At 49.0% G+C, this 19,140-nt stretch overlaps 1 protein-coding gene across 2 annotated transcripts in view; it reads left to right on the top strand.

Moving 5' to 3' along the window:
- The first annotated feature begins 3,273 nt into the window (after nt 1-3,273).
- Nucleotides 3,274-19,140, top strand: part of cyth1a (cytohesin 1a) — a 40,701-nt gene continuing 24,834 nt past the window's right edge. Inside the window, exon 1 of one of the 2 annotated variants that reach the window (XM_079746834.1) lies at nt 3,274-3,491. In XM_079746834.1, the coding sequence (XP_079602960.1) occupies nt 3,410-3,491 (82 nt within the window). In that variant the 5' untranslated portion in view covers nt 3,274-3,409. Of the gene's footprint in view, nt 3,492-10,044; nt 10,217-19,140 lie in introns of those variants that run through there. The other variant, XM_079746835.1, reaches the window with a different exon arrangement.

The raw sequence follows: 19,140 nt of genomic DNA, 5'->3' as shown, positions 1-19,140 counted from the left end.
CTCCCGCTGCGACAGGCCGGCGCGAGGGACACCGAGCGGGGGGCATCGGGACGGACTGCGGACAGCTCGAGCGGGAGCAGCCCTGGCGGGGGTTGGCGTGGCGACGGCGAAGCCTGCAGCAGCCTCTGCACCTCCCGCCTCCAGCCTCGGCAGCGGGATGGACGGGATGCAGAACCGCAGTAGGGCTTCTACTATTGACGCGTTCAGATGAAACCGCGACACACGCGATGCTCTTGTATTCACTCGAGCGATGTCGGAGAATTACTTGTGTGGGTGGGTCTGTGTGGTCGGGTGTGTGGGATTCTTCATGAGGTCTGATTGATGGCTCATGTTTTTGTTTTTTTTTACTTATCGGAGTTCGGTGTTATTGTCGCTGCTGTTTGGAGGTGAAACGGTGTCTCTTTACTAAAGGAAACCTTCACGCTTCCTTCAAGTCATCACACCGTTCATTCCATATGTAACGATCCATTCTTCAAGTTATTACGCGATGTCTTTGGCAGCCTAGAAACCACAGCCACGGTTCATGATGAGGATGCTGATGATTCACTTACAGCTCCGAATAAATAATATATGATGGAAGCTTTTAAGTATTGACTGCATTAGTTTTCGGCTTCGAGACGAACGCATCTCCAGATACATGTTCTGCTAGGAGCTGTGAGCTCATTGGTCAGGTCTGATGACCCGTTATATGGCTTCATCGTTCAGAGTGATGGAGTGACGCTTAGTGCGAGATGGGAAGATGTGTTTATGCATGACCATAAAGGAATGCAAAGTTAACTGATGAATATTAGTTATTCAGTTTAGTGAGTTATGGATTAGTACAATAAAATATGATCATTAGTTATTTATAGGTGGAGTTCTGAGAACTTTAATGAAAACATTCGCACACAATGCTGAACCTTTCATGTAAAAAAAAATATATTGGGTAAATGGACTGCATTTATAAACCGCTTTTCTAACCAGTGGCCACTCAAAGCGCTTTACAATATTGCCTCACATTCACCCATTCATGCACACATTCACACACCGACGGCGGTGTCAGCCACGCAGGGCGACAGGTAGCTGGTCAGGAGCAGTCAGGGTGAGTCGTCTCGCTCAGAGACTCCTCCACACTCCGCTAAGATGAGCCGGGGATCGAACTAGCAGCCTTCCGGGCAACATGGTAGTATGGTCTGGTGGTCGGGCTGTGATGCAGAATTCCCCTTAAAATGAACAAATAATGTGAACCCTCACATCCCTGCAGCGCTGCGGTTCCCCCCTCCCGCAGTAATTGTATGTTGTATAACAATGGAAACCGGGTCTAAAGTGGGACTCATGCAGCATCACGCTTTGATCCACCGACGACCACTTGTTGTTGGGAGCGATGGGAGAATCAGCTCTGTGGGCTGACCACCGGCACAGAGACCGCTGGGGCTTTCTTCACTGCCCGCAGGGGTGGGGGGGGGTTGGGGGTGGTGAGTGGGTACAAATATGTGTGATTCTATGTTTGTGTGAGTACGTGTGTGTGTGTGTGTGTGTGTGTGTGTGTGTGTGTGGGTGGTACGGTTCTCCTGCCACCTGTTCTCGTGATTTTTTGGAACTGTCACCCTTTGTCACGATATCATATTTTTTTGGCACAGCTCTGAATGCTTGGCAAAGGAAAAACTCTCCATAGTAGAGTACAGTATAGTATAGTATAGTATAGTATAGTATAGTATAGTATAGTATAGTATCGTAAAGTATGGAAGGTAGCACAATTTGATTTGACAATTTGTTTGACAATTTCATTTATTTACTCACTGACCTACTCATGAAATGTATTTACTATGACTGTTAGTGTTTAGTCATTGACGGACGACACAGCATGGCAGCGTTCAATGGGTTGTGAGGTCTGTTTAGGGATCGACCCCAGAAGTGCCCAGTGACTAATTCGCTATAAACAAATCCAAACTTGATGAATGCTTGAAACATACTCTCCAGATTGTCTTGGTATACTTCCACCGCTTGGTGGCCTTTGTTTATCACAAACACGGCATTAACATTGTAACACACTGTGGTCGCCGACTATGTCCACTAAGGGGCGCCAGTTCCCTCCAACATCCGGGTGTGTCTGCTCGTGGTAGCCAGCGCGAGGGGAACGTGGCCCCCGCTGCGTCCTCAGGGCGCACCTGTTCACGCGCAAGGCTCAGCAGCAGCGGCAGCTGTTGACTCCTGCGGTGACCAGAGGCAACTGGGATTATGACCACGGGCAACTGGGAGAGTCTGTGGACACGCTGGGACACTGGGTTCTGCTTGCGGAGGGAATGTCTGATTTTCCCCCTAAAAATCAGTCAACGTCGTTGGTGTTCACAATGTTGTTGGAGATACAGTGCCAGAGCGGTACCTCATGTCTCTCTCTCTCTCTCTCTCTGATCGGGGGGGCTTGGTTGCTGTCCTCCCCCATGTTCCGCCACCGCCCACCCAGTGAGGGGGGGGGGGGGGGGGGGGGAGGTTTTCCCGGTCCCTGACAGGTGTGGGCGGCCGGGACACACCTGTCCCTCTGAGCTGTTGGGGGGGGGGGGGGGGGGGGGGGATCGGTCTGCTCTCCAGACTCAGTCTTCGTTCCCTCCCCCCACGAGGGGAAGTGAGAGCGGAGGCCGTTTCCTGCAAGTCGATCGAGGCCCAGAGCGGCTCGCCCGGCGAGACGTTGGGGTTTAATTCACCTGTTGCTAAGCAACAATCATCTCAAGTCATCTTCATACCGAATAAGTTACCGAAAACGTGGCATGTCTGGGGAACTCCAATACGCAATGTGTTGTCACACCCGCACGTGTGTGAACACACACACACACACACACACACCTGTACGGTGCTGTGAGCTTAGCTGTGTGTGTAAATGCTGGATGTTTCTGCTGAGTGGGACAGAGTGGTTTGACCTCATGTGGCCTCTATCAGTGTTGCCTGGCACGTCTTTAGTTTGTGATGTGTGAGATCTATGACTATCTGCCTGTGCAAGTAGAGAGAGAGAGAGAGAGAGAGAGAGAGAGAGAGAGAGGGCGAGTTTAAGATCGAGAAAACGGCAGAGGAAGAGGCGATGAGTGAAACCGAGAATGGCAGAGAGGTTAAAGAAGGCGGAGAAAGCAGAAGTGATCTGAAAAGTTGAATGAGTTCACATTTGAGAGAGAGAGAGAGAGAGAGTCACGTAGCTCTCAGGCTCAGAGGCAGTGCCAGAGTCTATCACCAGGCTGTGAGGCTGCCTGAGGAGTTCCTTCCCCAGCCTGAGCGCGACCAGCTGTGTGGAGGCCCGACCGCCAGCCGTTGCTAGGGGCAACCTCCTCCATAGACGGAAACCGTTTGTTTACCACGGCTGGATTATCGCTGGGCGAAGGACACACAACCTGCACCCTCCATCATACCTCCACCATCAGACCTCCACCATCACACCTCCACCATGGGGTCTGTGAAAGACCTCTGCGTGTCTAGCTTCCAGACGTTCTTGTGTCCAGCGATGGAGGAGATCCAGGAGGTCGAAGGTAGGACCTGCTACACACCGTACCCATAATATAGGTCTTCTACAGTGGGGGTATGGTTAGATGGGTCTTCTGAAGTGTGTGTATGTGTGTGTTTGTGTCTGTGTGGTTAGATGTGTCCACCCCAGTGTGTGTATGGTAAGATATGTGTTGTACAGTGTGTGTGTATGGTTAGATATGTGTTATACAGTGTGTGTGTGTGTGTGTATGGTAAGATATGATACAGTGTGTGTGTGTATGGTAAGATATTTGTTATACAGTGTGTGTTTGTTTGTGTGTGTGTGTGTGTGTGTGCGTATGCATGTGGTTAGATGTGTCTTCTACAGTGTGCTTATGGTTAGATGTGTTATACAGTGTGTGTGTCGTTAGATATGTGTTATACACTGTGTGTGTCTGTGTGTGTGTGTGTGTGGTTAGATATGTGTTATACAGTGTGTGTGTGTGTCGTTAGATATGTGTTATACACTGTGTGTGTGTGTGTGGTTAGATATGTGTTAAGCAGTGTATGATTAGATATGCATTATACAGTGTGTCTGTGTGTGTGTTTATATATGTGTTATACAGTGTGTGTGTGTTTGTTTGTGTGTGTGTGTGTGTGTGTGTGGTAAGATATGTGTTATACAGTGTGTGCTTGTCGTTAGATATGTGTTATACAGTGTGTGTATAGTTGTACTTTCTACTTTATGTTCACCTGATTAGATAATAACGTTGTTTGCATGGTGTGAGTGTGACCTTTAGTGAGTGTGTGCAAGTGGTGGCGCCTTCAGGCAGACCAACTCGAAAGCACACAACTAGAAGGGCCTTCTGTCAGCTGACAGGCCCGTCTCACTCAGAACAGCCCAGGTACCTCTTTCTCCACTGAGAAGATTTTACAGTCCGACAAGAAGTCATTCTACTGGAGAACCGCGTGTGAAAAAGGCTTCTCTCTGTCTGTCTGTCTGTGTGTGTGTGTGTGTGTGTGTGTGTGTGTGTGTGTGTGTGTGTGTGTGTGTGTGTGTGTGTTGAAACCGTAGAGTCACATTCGATCTTGACACTGCTCAGCTGCCAACGACAGGAAGGTCAAACTAACACTTCTTCCTTCTTTGTCTTCTACACAGGCCCACACACACACACACACACACACACACACACACACACACACAAACAGAGATCATTATTCCTTCATATTTCCAAAGAAAACGAGTGGTGCCGACTGAGACCAACGTTCCATCGAGCTTTTAGGAACTTGTTGTGCTGACCTCCCTCTGTTGTTCCGTAAAACCCAGTATCTGTTTCAGCAACACCAAGGCACATCATCATGGTTGTGTAGCTGTGTTTGTGCGAATCGTCATGGTTGTGTAGCAGTGTTTGTGTGATTCATCATGGTTGTGTAGCGGTGTCTGTGTGATCTCATCATGGTTGTGTAGCTGTGTTTGTGTGATCTCATCATGGTTGTGTAGCTGTGGTTGTGCGATTCATCATGGTTGTGTAGCTAGGTGTTGCAAACCCATGACGGTTTACTTTGGAGGCCTTGGGTAACTTGTGGTTGTTCCTTTCGCTTGTGTGTGAGTGTGTGTGTGTGTGTGTGTGTGTGTGTGTGTGTGTGTGTGTTCACCTGTCAGACCAGTGTGCGTGGGGGCCTGAGGGTGTGAGCGGACACTGGACACGTTATGTAACAGCGTTGGCGTGCGTCGTTGAGGAACCATAAAACGCAGACTCAGCACTGGGGCTGTGGAGTGACGGGGGGTTTCACCCTGACCCGCAGCAGGGATGACAGCAGCAGAATCTGAGGCTTCAGGGTTGAAATACGGGAACCGGTCATCAGTTTTGTCGACGCCGTCAGACAACGTTATGGTTTCAGATCATCACAGGAGGCCGCTTTGATACGCTGAGTTTTTATAAAACAACCAAGATGGCCGCCACCGGTGTGTCACATGTTTGGTTGCTCTGATTGGTTTAGCGTTTTTCCGATGGCGTCCAGAGGCATTCTGGATTCTGGATGAAGGAAGAGGTTCTCGACTAGGACGGATTGCGAAGGCTTAGCGAGATCTGAAGCGGCAGTATCCTGGCTATTGCCAGACCAAGCTCAATCGTAGATTGCACGTTGGTCTGGGGATGCTGCTGTAATTTTCTTCAGCTCAAAAGGCGTGATCAACGGGCCTAGTTCAAATTACTCTGTATGCAATTGGCTGCTTGCCGTCGCTTCCCTGTCGTCTTTGTGTTAAACCAGCAAATAGCGCGCCAGGGGGAAAAGCCAGCTTGGTGACTTGCTCCCGTAAAAACGTATCGGAACTAGAAAGAAATGTGTTGCTCTTCTCCAGACCCTTCTGCAGGGCGAACTCAAACCGCCGGAAGAATGGGCGGGGCCACCCAGTCTACAGCGGCAGGTGAATTGTGATGTTATGAGGTAATGTGTTCCATCAACGTCTCATACTTCTGCTGTGAATCCTCTGAATCATATCCTAATAATGGCTGCACAGCTGGCCCAAGACAACAACGTCAGACCCATCCTCCCTGGGTTCACTCCTACAACAAGTGTTGCCTCACCGAAGTGGGAAGGCCTCACTGTCGACGCCTCGATGCTCCCACGCTGTCACACCATGATCCAGTGCAAGGCGCACCACTTAAAGGCCGCCTGATAACAATGAGTTATCTCCGATTAATAGCAGCACGACAGTCGGTGGTGTGTGTGGAGTACTCTCTCCCTCCCCCTGCCTTCCCTCCCTCCCCCTGCCTTCACTCCCTCCCCTCCCCTCCCTCCCACTGTCTCTCTGATAGGGAGATTATAACCCAGCTCCTGTGTGTGTGAGAACAGGACAATGCAATGTGTTGGACTTTTGCCCCCAAAAGGCTGAACGGTCACATCAGCAGTGTGTGCGTTTGTGCGAGTTGTTGAAGAGGAAAGGCTACCGGAGAGGATGTTGTTGTTGTTGTTGTTGTTGTTGTTGTTGAGGAAGACTTGACCTGAATCACTTTGTTGAGAGGCTAAAGGTTTAATGTCACATACTAAAGGTTATACTCACAGGGTAACGATTCTGTGTGTATAATGGTTTGCTTGTGACGTGTTCTGCACAGGAGAAAGCAAGCGGACGCCCAGCTATTGTTTGTCCAATCCCTAAGGCGGGACAGCTTCTGGTTTACAGGAATAGAATTGCTGGTGAACTCGAGCTCTACAGGAAAACACAGGAAACTGAGTTCAGGTTCCATTTTTCCCTTCTGTCTGTTGGATATGACATTCAAATGCTACCGAGCGAGTTTATCTTTACCCATGAGGTAAGGGAGACAGAGAGCAGGGTTTATTTGTTACACAGCTCAATATGGAAATCCAAACCGGCCACGTGAAGCCATGGGTCTAATATTCTGTCTCGTTGTCTTTAAAACAACAACATGGCCCTCAGTCTCTCCTAGTGCACAGTAGAGCAGCATTAGGACTGTACAGAGCTGTGGCGTGTGTACTCTGACGCCAGCCAACCGCAGATTAGCTGCGTGTCCGGTGAGATGTCCTGGGAACCGTTCCAGCAAGACACGCTGGCCTGCTGTAATCTCTGACCACAACTCAGCACAGAGGTGTCACAGAGACAGCCCATAATGAAAAGAGGCCTCGTGATTGGTTTGATGGATGGATGGAAGATTAAGTGTGTGTGTGTGTTTGTGTGTGCGTGTGCGTGTGCGTGTGAGGCTAAAAGAGTTGCTGTGTGGCATTATGGATTTAATTTCTAGTAATCAGATAATAAATATTTTATGTGTTTGACAGGGAGACAAGGGAGCTTTTCAGTATCCCCCCCCCCGGCTACTTACAATTAGTTTCATAATATTCCCCTCTTTTTTTCACACACACACACACACACACACACACACACACACACACACACACACACACACGCACACACACATCCAGAGTCACCAGCCGTCGTGATATTATGCGTATTATTTTAATAGTTGTGACGCAGGTTAGTAATTGAGCGGTCATTACAGCCTGTTCCGACCAACAAGTCGCCGTTACATCAGAGTAGTGCTGGTTAGAAAAGGGCTCTAGAAATGCAGACCATATACCATTTAACTCTTAAGTGCAGCTGTACATGTTCTTCTTAGTATTAACTTTAATACATTGGGTTGGTCCTAAAGCTGTAAAGGAAATGAAGGAAATGACTAGTAGAGGTCTCTCTTCAAACTGGAGATTCTGCCTCTAACAAACGCTGATGATCAACAGCAGTGGTTGTGTTTACTGGAGGTATAGACACTGTTTCACACACACACACACACACACACACACACACACACACACACACACACACACACACACACACACACACACACACACACTCCTACACACACACTCTCCTATTCCTTCACTCCTTCACACACACAAACACACACACACACACACACACACACACACACACACACACACACACACTCCTAAACACACACTCTCCTATTCCTTCAAACACACACACACACACACACACACACACACACACACACACACACACTCTCACCCCTTCACATACGCACACACACAGCTCTATTGCGTATCAATGAGCAAATCATTCCTTGAGGCGCGGTGTTGATATTTGCACACTAATGTGATTCGCTGGCGGTTGGCCCGCGCAGCAGAGCTTTGAATGGGAGGGTTGCGGAGCTCACGCATCGTGGTCAAGGGACAGAGCTCCTGTCACCGTGCGCTCCTCGGGCCGGCCAGACCGGAGGACAATGACTCGGCGGGGTGAATTGTGTCATTGTTACGCCGTTGTCCTGATGGGCCTTAACACACACATTCCTCATTCTTCATTCTCAGGGTTAGGGTTGGGGACAGCAGTCAGTTGACCACCGCTATCAGGACGAATAATAAAAGCACAACAGAATAAGTAACGATAATTACCTTGTGTAGTTATCAGGTCTACACTGACCAACTATTTTGGATGTTTAAGCTTTAACCTCTACAGACCGCTGCATTAGTGTATTAAAACGGCCATTCCACCGGAAGGAAATATCGTAGAATATCATGTTAACCCTAAAACAAGCTATCTACCAACACATTTCTTTAATTGAAGTTTAAGTTCACTGAATTGAGGGAATCAACTGTAAGCCCTAGCCTTAGCTCAGGAGATAGAGAAGGTTGGCTTGTAACCAGAAGGTTGCTAGTTTGATCCCCGGCTCCTCGTTGTTCCGAGTCTGGAGGTGTCTCTGAGCGAGGTTCACCCTGACCACTCCTGACCAGCTGGCTGTCGCCCTGCGTGACACCGCCGTCGGTGTGTGGATGTGTGCATGAATGGTTGTTAGACGCTTTGGATGAAAGCGTCTGCTGAATGTAAATTAAAATGTAAATGTAAATTGTTGGACAGAAAGCCTTTCTAAACGTCGTGACCCTTTGTGGTACGGGCGTATACAGCATTCCCATAAACCGGCCGTTGACGACCCCAGGAGGTCACGCGTGCGTCGCCCGTAGCTCTGCTGACGTGTAACAGGCAACAGCCGACAACAGAACCGCCTGTTCCACGGATTGATATTCATCCATCATGCTCCTGAATGAAATATCAGCCCTGGCCTGGCATTTCACTGCTCATGAGCAGCAGCAAGCTCTCATGGAGCTGAGCTCTGAAACAAGGCTTTATCCAGGAGGAGGCACACAGAGGACATTGTGCTCAGGGCCGTACTGTTACGGAGCGGACAATAGAGCGAGGAGAGGAGGCCCTCCAGCACAGAGATCGGTCGGAAGTGGGGACCAGGGAATGACCCCCCTGACTGATGACTGATGACCCAACGGGTTCGTGTTTGGGGAACGGGGAACAACCAAAGTGGTTCTTCTACAACCAATAAGAAGCAGCCTACTTTATGTTTGAAAAACATGAGGAAATATGAGAGAGAGAGCGAGAGAGAGAGAGAGAGAGAGAGTGAGAGATTGAAGAAACAAGTGAGACAGAAGAGAGGAGATGTGCAGAGAGAGAGAGAGATGGGGAGAGAGAGAGAGGAAACGAGGCAGAACAGAGTTGAGAAGCAGAGAAGTGAACAACAGATGGAGAGAGAAGCGGGAAGCCTCTTCCTGCTTCGTATCTCAGCACTCCTCTTCCATGCCTGAGTTATCGATCAACAGGTAGCAACAGGCCCCTAGTTATGACCGTAGCACAGCTGTACAGGTTATGCAAGCAGCTGGATTAGTCACACACAGCAGGGAGCAGGGATGGTTTAACGGCTGGTTGGTTAACCTGTCCAAATATATGCAGCTTTGAGTGTGAGGCTGTGGAAGTTACAAGTTCACAACACAATAGGTTGGCTTATTGTGTTGTTTTATTATGAGCAGATAGCAACCATGATATGCACCAGTCAGCAGTATTGTGCCCACTGAGGTCGTTTCCCTGTGTCCGTCACTCACTCTCCCTGCCCCCACAGAGAGAGAGAGAGAGAGAGAGAGAGAGAGAGAGAGAGAGAGAGAGAGAGAGAGAGAGAGAGAGAGAGAGAGAGAGAGAGAGAGAGAGAGAGAGAGAGAGAGAGAGAGAGAGAGAGAGAGAGAGAGAGAGAGAGAGACCACTCCCTTGAGCGGGGAGCGATAACGTTCCTCCCTTCCTTGTCTGACTAACTCACCGCGTCACACACACTGAAGTTGAACTGAACGGACTCTGAATCGATATTCGCTGCTTTCCGAAGCCCGTTTGAACCAGAACCAGAACCAAAACCAGTATCGGAAGGCTGAACTGGTTATCGTGGATCATAATAAGACAGAATGGTGTTAAAGTCTGAAGACGGAGTGGGTAAGTTGGGACAGCCTCAGTGTTTTGAGAATATCGTTGCGCTGCCGTGGCTCAAGGGTTACACGGTGTATAACTCGTAAAATAACTTTTAAAATGAACACAAACTGTTTTAATCGGTTTTTCGAGACGTAACGAAATGCTTCTGTTGGGTTTGCTTAGTGTTTAAGTCCGGCGAGTACAACCAGAACGTCCTGCGCTTAGCATTACCGTAATGACCAGCGATACCAACGTGTTACACAGTCTACACTGGCCTTTACGGTAATAACGAGTTATATCAACATGTTAAACAGTCCAAACTGGCATTTACGGTGGTACCTAGTTGTACCAGCGTGTTGCATAGTCTATACTGGGATTTACGGTAGTAACTAGTTATACCAACAAGTTACACAGTCTATAGCGGCATTTACGGTAACAACTAATTATACGAGCGTGTAACTCAGTCTAAACGTATAACAACACCATTTGTGTAACATTACGTTAATAACTAGTTTTATCAAACTGTTACACGGTGTGTTGCACAGTCTAAGCTTATAACAACAACCTATTGCAACTATTACGGTAATAACTTGTCCCACACAATCTAAACCTTAGCAATATGTTGATAACCAGTTCCTCACATATCTAAATTACAATCACATCTAAGTACCATGCTTGGTGTAATAACGTGTGTTTGGCATGGTCGTGTATCAGACTGTACTTATTTAACAGTTGTAAATGGTACATTGGTGAATGTATTCACTTTAAAGCATAGCTTGTATTATTGATTAGATCCCAAACTATAAGCGGGCCATGGGAAGGCAACAGGTGTGAGTAGTAGGTCTGCTAATCGGCCAGTCCAACTAGAGAATTACAAACAGGCCTTAAACCTTCGCAATATCTGCTTCAGATGTTACTATGGTATTGATAGTAGTGTATTGGAGTATTGGGTGACAGACGCCATGGGGGTATTCTCTATGAATACTTAGTGGTCTGTATAGATGGATAGATAGATGTGTTGTAAATATCTGCAGAAGTGGTCAACTTCCTCACACTCTGCGTCACAGCGAAGCACGTCACAGTGTGTGTGTGAAGCTCTGAACAACTCATCCTGTTACGTGCAACCCCTTTGGTTTCAGTTCAGGGGGAGAACTTTACAACTCTCTCACTCACTCACTCACACAATCCACTCACTCACTCACTCTCTCACACACATACGCACACACAAACTTGTTCAGAACCAAACACACACACACACACACACACACACACACACACACACTCCTTTACAGTTGAGAGAAGTTCAAATGGTGTCTGCTCTCGGCCCTATTGTCTCGTGCCACTGAGAGTCGTCCAGTCGTACCCAGCCCTCACGAGGGTCCCTAACGAGGGTCCCTAACGAGGGTCCCTAACAAACAGGACAGAGAGAGATGTAATCAGAGGCTGGCACAGAGGCCTGGTGACTGGATCACCTCCAGCCTGCCTCTCTGTCGTCATATTTTATATATTGAGCCCTTTCCACCAAGAGTTTCTCACGGTGTATCTACGTTCAGAAACCAGAAACAGACACGGAGACACACAGGCACAAATACACATACACAGAGACGCACAGACACACAGACACACAGGCACACAGACACACAGACATACAGACACAAATACACATACACAGAGACACACAGGCACATAGACACACAGACACACAGACACACAGGCACACAGACACACAGACACACAGACACACAGACACACAGACACAAATACACACAGGCACACAGACACAAATACACACGCAGACACAAATACACATACACAGAGACACACAGACACAAATACACACACAGACAGAAATACACATACACAGAGACACACAGACACAAAGGCACAGAGACACACACACAGAGCTCAGTTTTCTGTGTGTGCGTGTGCTGTCTTGAACCTCATTTGAGGAAGATCTCTGAGCTTTTTCGTTTTCGTTAATTCTTTTTTTTTATTTACTTATTTCCGTGATTTAGCTGAAAGTGGTCTGTCCTGACTCGTTGATAACTGTGTCTTTCGGCACAATGTGTTTGATAAGACATTCATCATAATAGAGGCGTAGCATGTGGGTGACTAAGAAGACTGGTCCTTGGTGATAAATCACTGCAAAGTTTATGTGAACATCCATTAAAAACTCAGCAGATCAGTGTATCGGTATGCAGAAACTGAAATTTATCACACTTTTGGAAAAACTATAAAAGATCTCATATGGCTTGTATTTGCCTGTTCAATAATACTATGAGCAGCACAAGTGGAGGGCAGATGGAACGGAATGAGGCAGGCTTTAGCAGGCAACAGATTGTTGATGATGCTGTCAACACTTTGACATCTCTCTTGCTCTCTCTCTCTCTCTCTCTCTCTCTCTCTCTCTCTTTCTCACTCGGTCACATGGCATGCAGGCCAGTTCACGTCACGTACCATAGGATTGATTAGTAACTGATTATCCACCTTGAGTTAATGATCTTCAGACCTGGACGATAGGATTCCAAGGTGCCTGGGGTTGACATTTCTGCAGGATCTTACTGCATCTGAAGCTCTTCTGTTCCAGAGAACATTCTGTCCGCCCCCTCTACAGGTTCTAACACGCCTGCAGTCATGTTTTTTATGCTGTCAAAACGAGTTCCTGAGGGCCCAGGAATTTCAAATTAGATCTGTGCTCCAAAAACCCCTCGTAATATCTCTGCTGATCCCCTGACCTTGCAAAGCTTTCCTACAACTTTTCTACATTCATTTAGTTTCGTCTGCATTTCTTCTCGGGAATAATTCATCTGATTAAGTTATGCTTTATATTTATATAACGGCTTTATGGCAGACATGGGTGACGGCAATGACCCGATGGTCCAAGAAAGCATTTAAAAACTACCACTTTAGCAAAGGGCCGATGCAAAGTAACCGTAAGTTTGCTAGTTCAATCCCCGGCTCCCCCTAAAATGTCGAGGTGTCCCTGAGCGAGACGCCTCACCCTGACTGCTCCTGGCGAGCTGGCTGTCGCCCTGCGTGGTCGACTCCACCGTCGGTGTGGGAATGTGTATGAACCGTTGTTCATGAATGGGTGGATGTCTTGTGTGTCTGTCTGTCAGTGGGTCTGCCCCTTCTCCTCTTCCCAGGCCATAACCTGACCTCTGTCTTCTCAGACCTAAGGTGAGCTTGAGGTAACGTTCCTGAAGTGCTATTGCATTTCCCAGGGGATGGGCGGAGTCCGCCCCGGCCTTCACTCACTATGCCGCACTCAGAGGGGGTTAGACAGGATGCTGGGGAGGAGGAAGCCCCGCCTCCAGGAAGTGACATCGTGTAGCTACGCCCTGTGGTTTTAAATACCACAGGAAAACAGACAAGAGAGAGAGAGAGAGAGAGAGAGCTGCATTGTTTGGGGGCCTTGTGTTGTTTCCCTCTGTGTGTGGGTGTGTGCGTGCGCATGTGTCTGTTGAGCTACATGGGTACCCACGGGGGTTTCCATAGCAGCACAGGATGTTGATAGTGGCCTGATAAGCATCAAGGTTAGCATCAGGAGAAAACACAAAGGAATGCACTATGAATGGACATGCTGCTCATGGGCATTTAGACACAAATGAGCTTCACTATTGCTCTTGGAACATGTTAAGGCCTTAATGTAATCATATTATACTGTAAACCTGATCTGATGCCCAGACTTCTTATGTGGAATTGTTGCTACAGTGTGTGTGTGTGTGTGTGTGTGTGCCGATTTATGTGTGATGTGCTGTGTGTCTGTCTGTGTTAATATCCGTCTATAGTGTGTTTGTCTAAGCGTGTGTGTGTGTGGGTGTGTGTCTCTGTCTAGTTATATGCGTTGTGTCTCCGTCCAAGTGTGTTTGTGTATGTGTGTATGTCTGTGTTTGTGTGTGTGGTGTGTGCGTCTAAGTGTGTTTGTGTACGTGTGCATGTGTCTGTCCCGCTGCAGGATGTCAGGAAGTTTGTGCTGCAGAGCCGAGTGTGTGTTCAACACTCAGACGGTCTGCCGATAAGTGCCCTCCCAACCTCACATTATCTCTGATATCTGGGATTCCCGGGCCCAGGGACAGTAGACTGCATCAACAGCAGAGTTTAAAGACCGTGTGAAACACCCTGGGTTCGCTTCCCCGACGCAACCTATCGGCAATTAAAACAGGATGCGGAGGCGGGACGTAGGGGGGTTTGTTTTGATAAACGATGGATTTGGTTGGACGCACGGTCTGGTTCTTACTTTCTGGCTCAGCCACCAGCCGCTTCCTCTGCTCAAAGGTTGCTTTGTGTACTTGAGGAAATAGAAGTGATTTTCAAGCATAATAAGCGAGGCAGTGATTATGTTTGTCTGTTGAAGGTGCTCCATGTGAATGGGGACTGGTTGGGTGAAGCTTCATCCCATCCTTCTCACGAGGCCGCCGTCAGAGCAGCAGGAGGCGGGGGGGCGAGGGTGTTATCTAAGAGCTGGTTCTGAGTCAGCAGGCGCGGGGAGAGGAGGCCACAGGGAGCTCAGAGTGGGACGGTTTGGAGGGAGAGCGCTCGGTTCTGACTCATCGGTCTCTCCACGCAGACACGACGGAGGCGGAACCTCCGAGTTTAGAGGCTCCCCTCTGATCAGCATGATGCTAGTGGGGACTGACGGCATGCCAGGAATCCGACAGGAATCAGACTGGAGGAAGACATGAATCAGACGGGAATCAGACAGGAATCAGGCTGGAATCAGACTGGATTCAGACAGGAATCAGACTGGAATCCGACAGGATTCAGACTGGAGGAAGACATGAATCAGACGGGAATCAGACAGGAATCAGGCTGGAATCAGACAGGAATCAGACTGGAATCAGACAAGAATATGACAGGAATCAGACTGGAATCAGACTGAAATCAGACAGGCATCAGACTGATATCAGACTGGAGGAAGACATGAATCAGACGGGAATCAGACAGGAATCAGGCTGGAATCAGACTGGATTCAGACAGGAATCAGACTGGAATCCGACAGGATTCAGACTGGAGGAAGACATGAATCAGACGGGAATCAGACAGGAATCAGGCTGGAATCAGACTGGATTCAGACAGGAATCAGACTGGAATCCGACAGGATTCAGACTGGAGGAAGACATGGATCAGACGGGAATCAGACAGGATCAGACTGGAGGAAGACATGAATCAGACAGGATTCAGACAGGAATCAGACTGGAATCAGACTGGAATCAGACAAGAATATGACAGGAATCAGACTGGAATCAGACTGGCATCAGACAGGTATCAGACTGGAATCAGAATGGAATCAGGCAAGAATCAGACAGGAGGAAGACAGGAGGAAGACAGGATTTAGACAGGATGTAGACAGGAATCATTCTGGAATCAGACAGGAATCAGACATGAATCAGGCTGGAATCAGACATGAATCAGACAGGACAAGAATCATAGTGGAATCATACGGGAATCAGATGAGAATCATACAGGAGCTGAACAAGAATCCGGCACCAATAAGTAACAAAATCGGACAAAAGTCCAGGATCAGAAAGGGTTCCGACAGGATTCCGACAGGAAAAAAGGCGAGAACCAAACCAGAACCGTCTGGTCCCACACTCGCCTGTTGACGCAAACAACACAGGACGTTCTCACGAACACACGGCCTGCAGTCAGCAGTCGTCCATGGCGAGCTCTGTTGTGTCGCCATGACAACGGGAGCAGTCATACTGCAGGGGTCAGAGGAGGGAGGCCAGCGAGACACGGGTCACAACGACGCAGCACGCAGCATCCCGTGGTGACATCACCACCGCCGTGACTCAAACAAACATCACCTGCTGGCTGATTGGCCTGACTCGGTACCGCCCACGCCCTGAAGGTCTTGAGGGTCCATCTGTTTGCCTGATGTGTGTAAAGGACGTTTCATTGACGTAATCTTCCTCTATTGTAGTCCATTAGGACACAACCTTAAAAATATATATCAAGTATATATATATATATATACATGTTTTTCTGCCTGAATATGAGCCCATGTTTGCAATTTAAATGTGTGTGTTCGTGTGCGTTTGGGTGTGTGTTTGTGTAAGTCGGATGCAGAGTATGGATTGGCCACAGGGTGGAGACTTCATATTAATGATAGCAGAATAGATGGAGAAAGAGGAGAGAGAGAGTGATAGAGAGGGAGGGAGAGAGAGAGGGAGGCAGGGAGAGTGAGTGAGGATTCTCTCCAGATGGACTGTGGCAGTGGGCTGTGAGCAGGCTGGGAGCTGATAGCTGTATTATACAGTACAGAGAGGCAGGCCTCTCTCTCTCTGTCTCTCTCTCTCTCTGTCTCTCTCTCTCCCTGTCTGTCTCTCTCTCTCCGTCCCCCACCATGTGGACTATGGACCCCGGGGCTGTGTCCAGGCATTAGAGCTCTCAGCGCTGCCCGTTCCTCATAGGGTCAGAGGGGATGTAGTCGGGCCTCTCTCGGAATACAAACGGACGTTCCTTCTCTGGAGCTTCCTCTCCTCAGGTCAGTTCTTCTGGTCATAGCGTGTTAGCATCGCAGAGTGTCATACCGACCAACCCTGTGTTGTGTCCTGTGTTTGTGTCCTGTGTTGTGTTGTGTGTTGTGCTATGTCGTGTTGTGTCCTGTGTTGTGTTGTGTGTTGTGGTATGTCGTGTTGTGTCCTGTGTTGTGTTGTGTCCTGTGTTGTGTTGTGTCCTGTGTTGTGGTATGTCGTGTTGTGTCCTGTGTTGTGTTGTGTCCTGTGTTGTGGTATGTTGTGTCCTGTGTTGTGTGTTGTGTTGTGTGTTGTGTTGTGTTGTGGACTCTTCGGCGGTCTCTTGCTTGTTTGTGTCATTCAATATATTGGAGTTATTTATGTATCTATGAGCAGATACATATCCACCGTGTGTGTGTGTGTGTGTGTGTGTGTGTGTGTGTGTGTGTGTGTGTGTCTGTCTGTATATATTAGGGCTGGAGATGTCAGGATCAGATCAATATCAACTTAAGACGAGAGTAGCCCAGTCAGATGCTGTTATGGAGTCTCTCTGTCTCTGTCTCTCTGTCTCTCTGTCTCTGTCTCTCTGTCTCTCTGTCTCTATCTCTCTGTCTCTGTCTCTATCTCTCTCTCTCTCTCTGTCTCTCTCTCTCTCTCTCTCTCTGTCTCTCTGTCTCTCTGTCTCTCTCTCTCTGTCTCTCTCTGTCTCTCTCTGTCTCTCTCTCTCTCTCTCTGTCTGTCTGTCCTGTCGGTCTGATTCGGTCTGTCCTCATCTAGAGCAGACGTACTGCAGCCTCACGGAGCGGCCGTGTGTTTAGATGACTGAGCTCCAACTCAGCAGACTGGAGACAGGTCATGTGACCCGGTCGGGTCAGAAGAAGCACGCACACACACACACACACACACACACACACACACACACACACACACACACGCGCGTTTACGTAATTATATTTATTTATTAAGTGTCCAAAGGGTGGCATGTCCAAATTGTGCTGAGGGACCATCTCTTCTCTATCCTCTTGTTGTTGTTGTTGTTAAATCCAAACAGACAAAATGGAGGCAGTGAGTGACAGCCAGCGACACCAGGTGATATTAAAACAAGAAGCTTGTCTAGTGGATTTGAGACACGGAAATGGCCTCGTCTAGGAGAGGGGAGGGAGGTGCCTGAGGAGGGGGAGGAGGGGGGGCAGGTGGGGGCAGGAGGGGGGGTTTAGGTGAGCAGGTGGGGAGGTCAAGGAATGTCCTGATCTGCAGTTTCCCAGACACAAAGAGAGAGCTGTCCCGCAACCCACGGGGGGGGGGGGGTGGGGGGGAGTCTGCTACCCTCTCCCCGCCCCACACCCACACCCCGGGCACAGAGAAGGTTCTCCTGTCATGCCCCCGCCCTCGTAGCCCCCCCAACCGGTCCCCCTCTATACCGGGCCGGTGGTCCCCTTGTCCACTTACTGATGGCAGTGTGTGTGTGTGTGTGTGTACGTGTGAGTGTGTGTTTGTGTGTGTCTGTACTTGTGTGTGCACATGCACACATCGGCACATGTGTGTGCGTGTGCACGTGTGTGTGCGTGTGTGCGTGTGTGTGTGCGTGTGTGTGTGTGTGTGTGTGTGGTGGTGGTCCGTGCGTTCCCCTGACTGGGGGTTCACCTCTGGGGTCTCCGCCCACGCTGACCTGCATTCCATCCCAGCATTCCGTGGGCTCCGTTCAAACACTCTGATCGCCGACGCAGCGCCTCTGTGCTCCGGGCAAGCGACAAACCAAACGCACAAACACACGCTCTGAACACGAGGCACGCCACCTCCACCAGGTGGAGGAGCGCACAACCAGTCAATATTTCTGCCCCTTGAAATTTGAGTCCAGTGTGTGTGTGTGTGCTGTTGTGTGTGTGTGTGTGTGTACACTGTTATGTGTTCGGTGTGTGTGTGTGTGTGTGTGTGTGTGTGTGTGTGTGTGTGTGTGTTTGTGCTCTGATAATTGATTGCGCACACAGCACTGAGTGCGTTACACCGCCTTATGAACTGTAGGCTGCTGTCTGTGACCAGAGCCTCCTTCCTATTGGTCCTCGTCCGGAGGGGTCAATAGGTTGTATCTCGGGGTGGGGGGGTCTCTTGGGGACAGGGGAGCTGGGGGGGGTGGTGGGAGGACCTCTCAGTGTACCTCCTTAACGACCGTCCCACCGCGGCCGCGTGTGTGTGTGTGTGTGTGGGGAGGGGGGGGAGGGAAGCAGCCATTGGTCGGCAGCCTAGAGATAAGATTGATCAGAGGACGAGGAGATGGAGCAGAGAGCTGAGGAAGAGGAGGAAGGCAATCAGAGCTAATGGAAGGCTGTGTGTTTAGGTCTGTGTGTGTGTGTGTGTTTTTGTTCTGTGTTCTGTGTGTGTGTGTGTGTGTGTGTGTGTGTGCGTGTGTATAGGCCAGATGACGATAAAAACACATGAACAAAAAGGATGGGAGGAGTGAATGTGAGACTCCCCCCCCCCCCCTTACCC

Source organism: Pollachius pollachius (assembly GCF_949987615.1).
Source record: "Pollachius pollachius genome assembly, chromosome: 11".
Lineage (NCBI taxonomy): Eukaryota > Metazoa > Chordata > Actinopteri > Gadiformes > Gadidae > Pollachius > Pollachius pollachius.
This window is presented reverse-complemented; position numbering and strand designations above follow the sequence as displayed.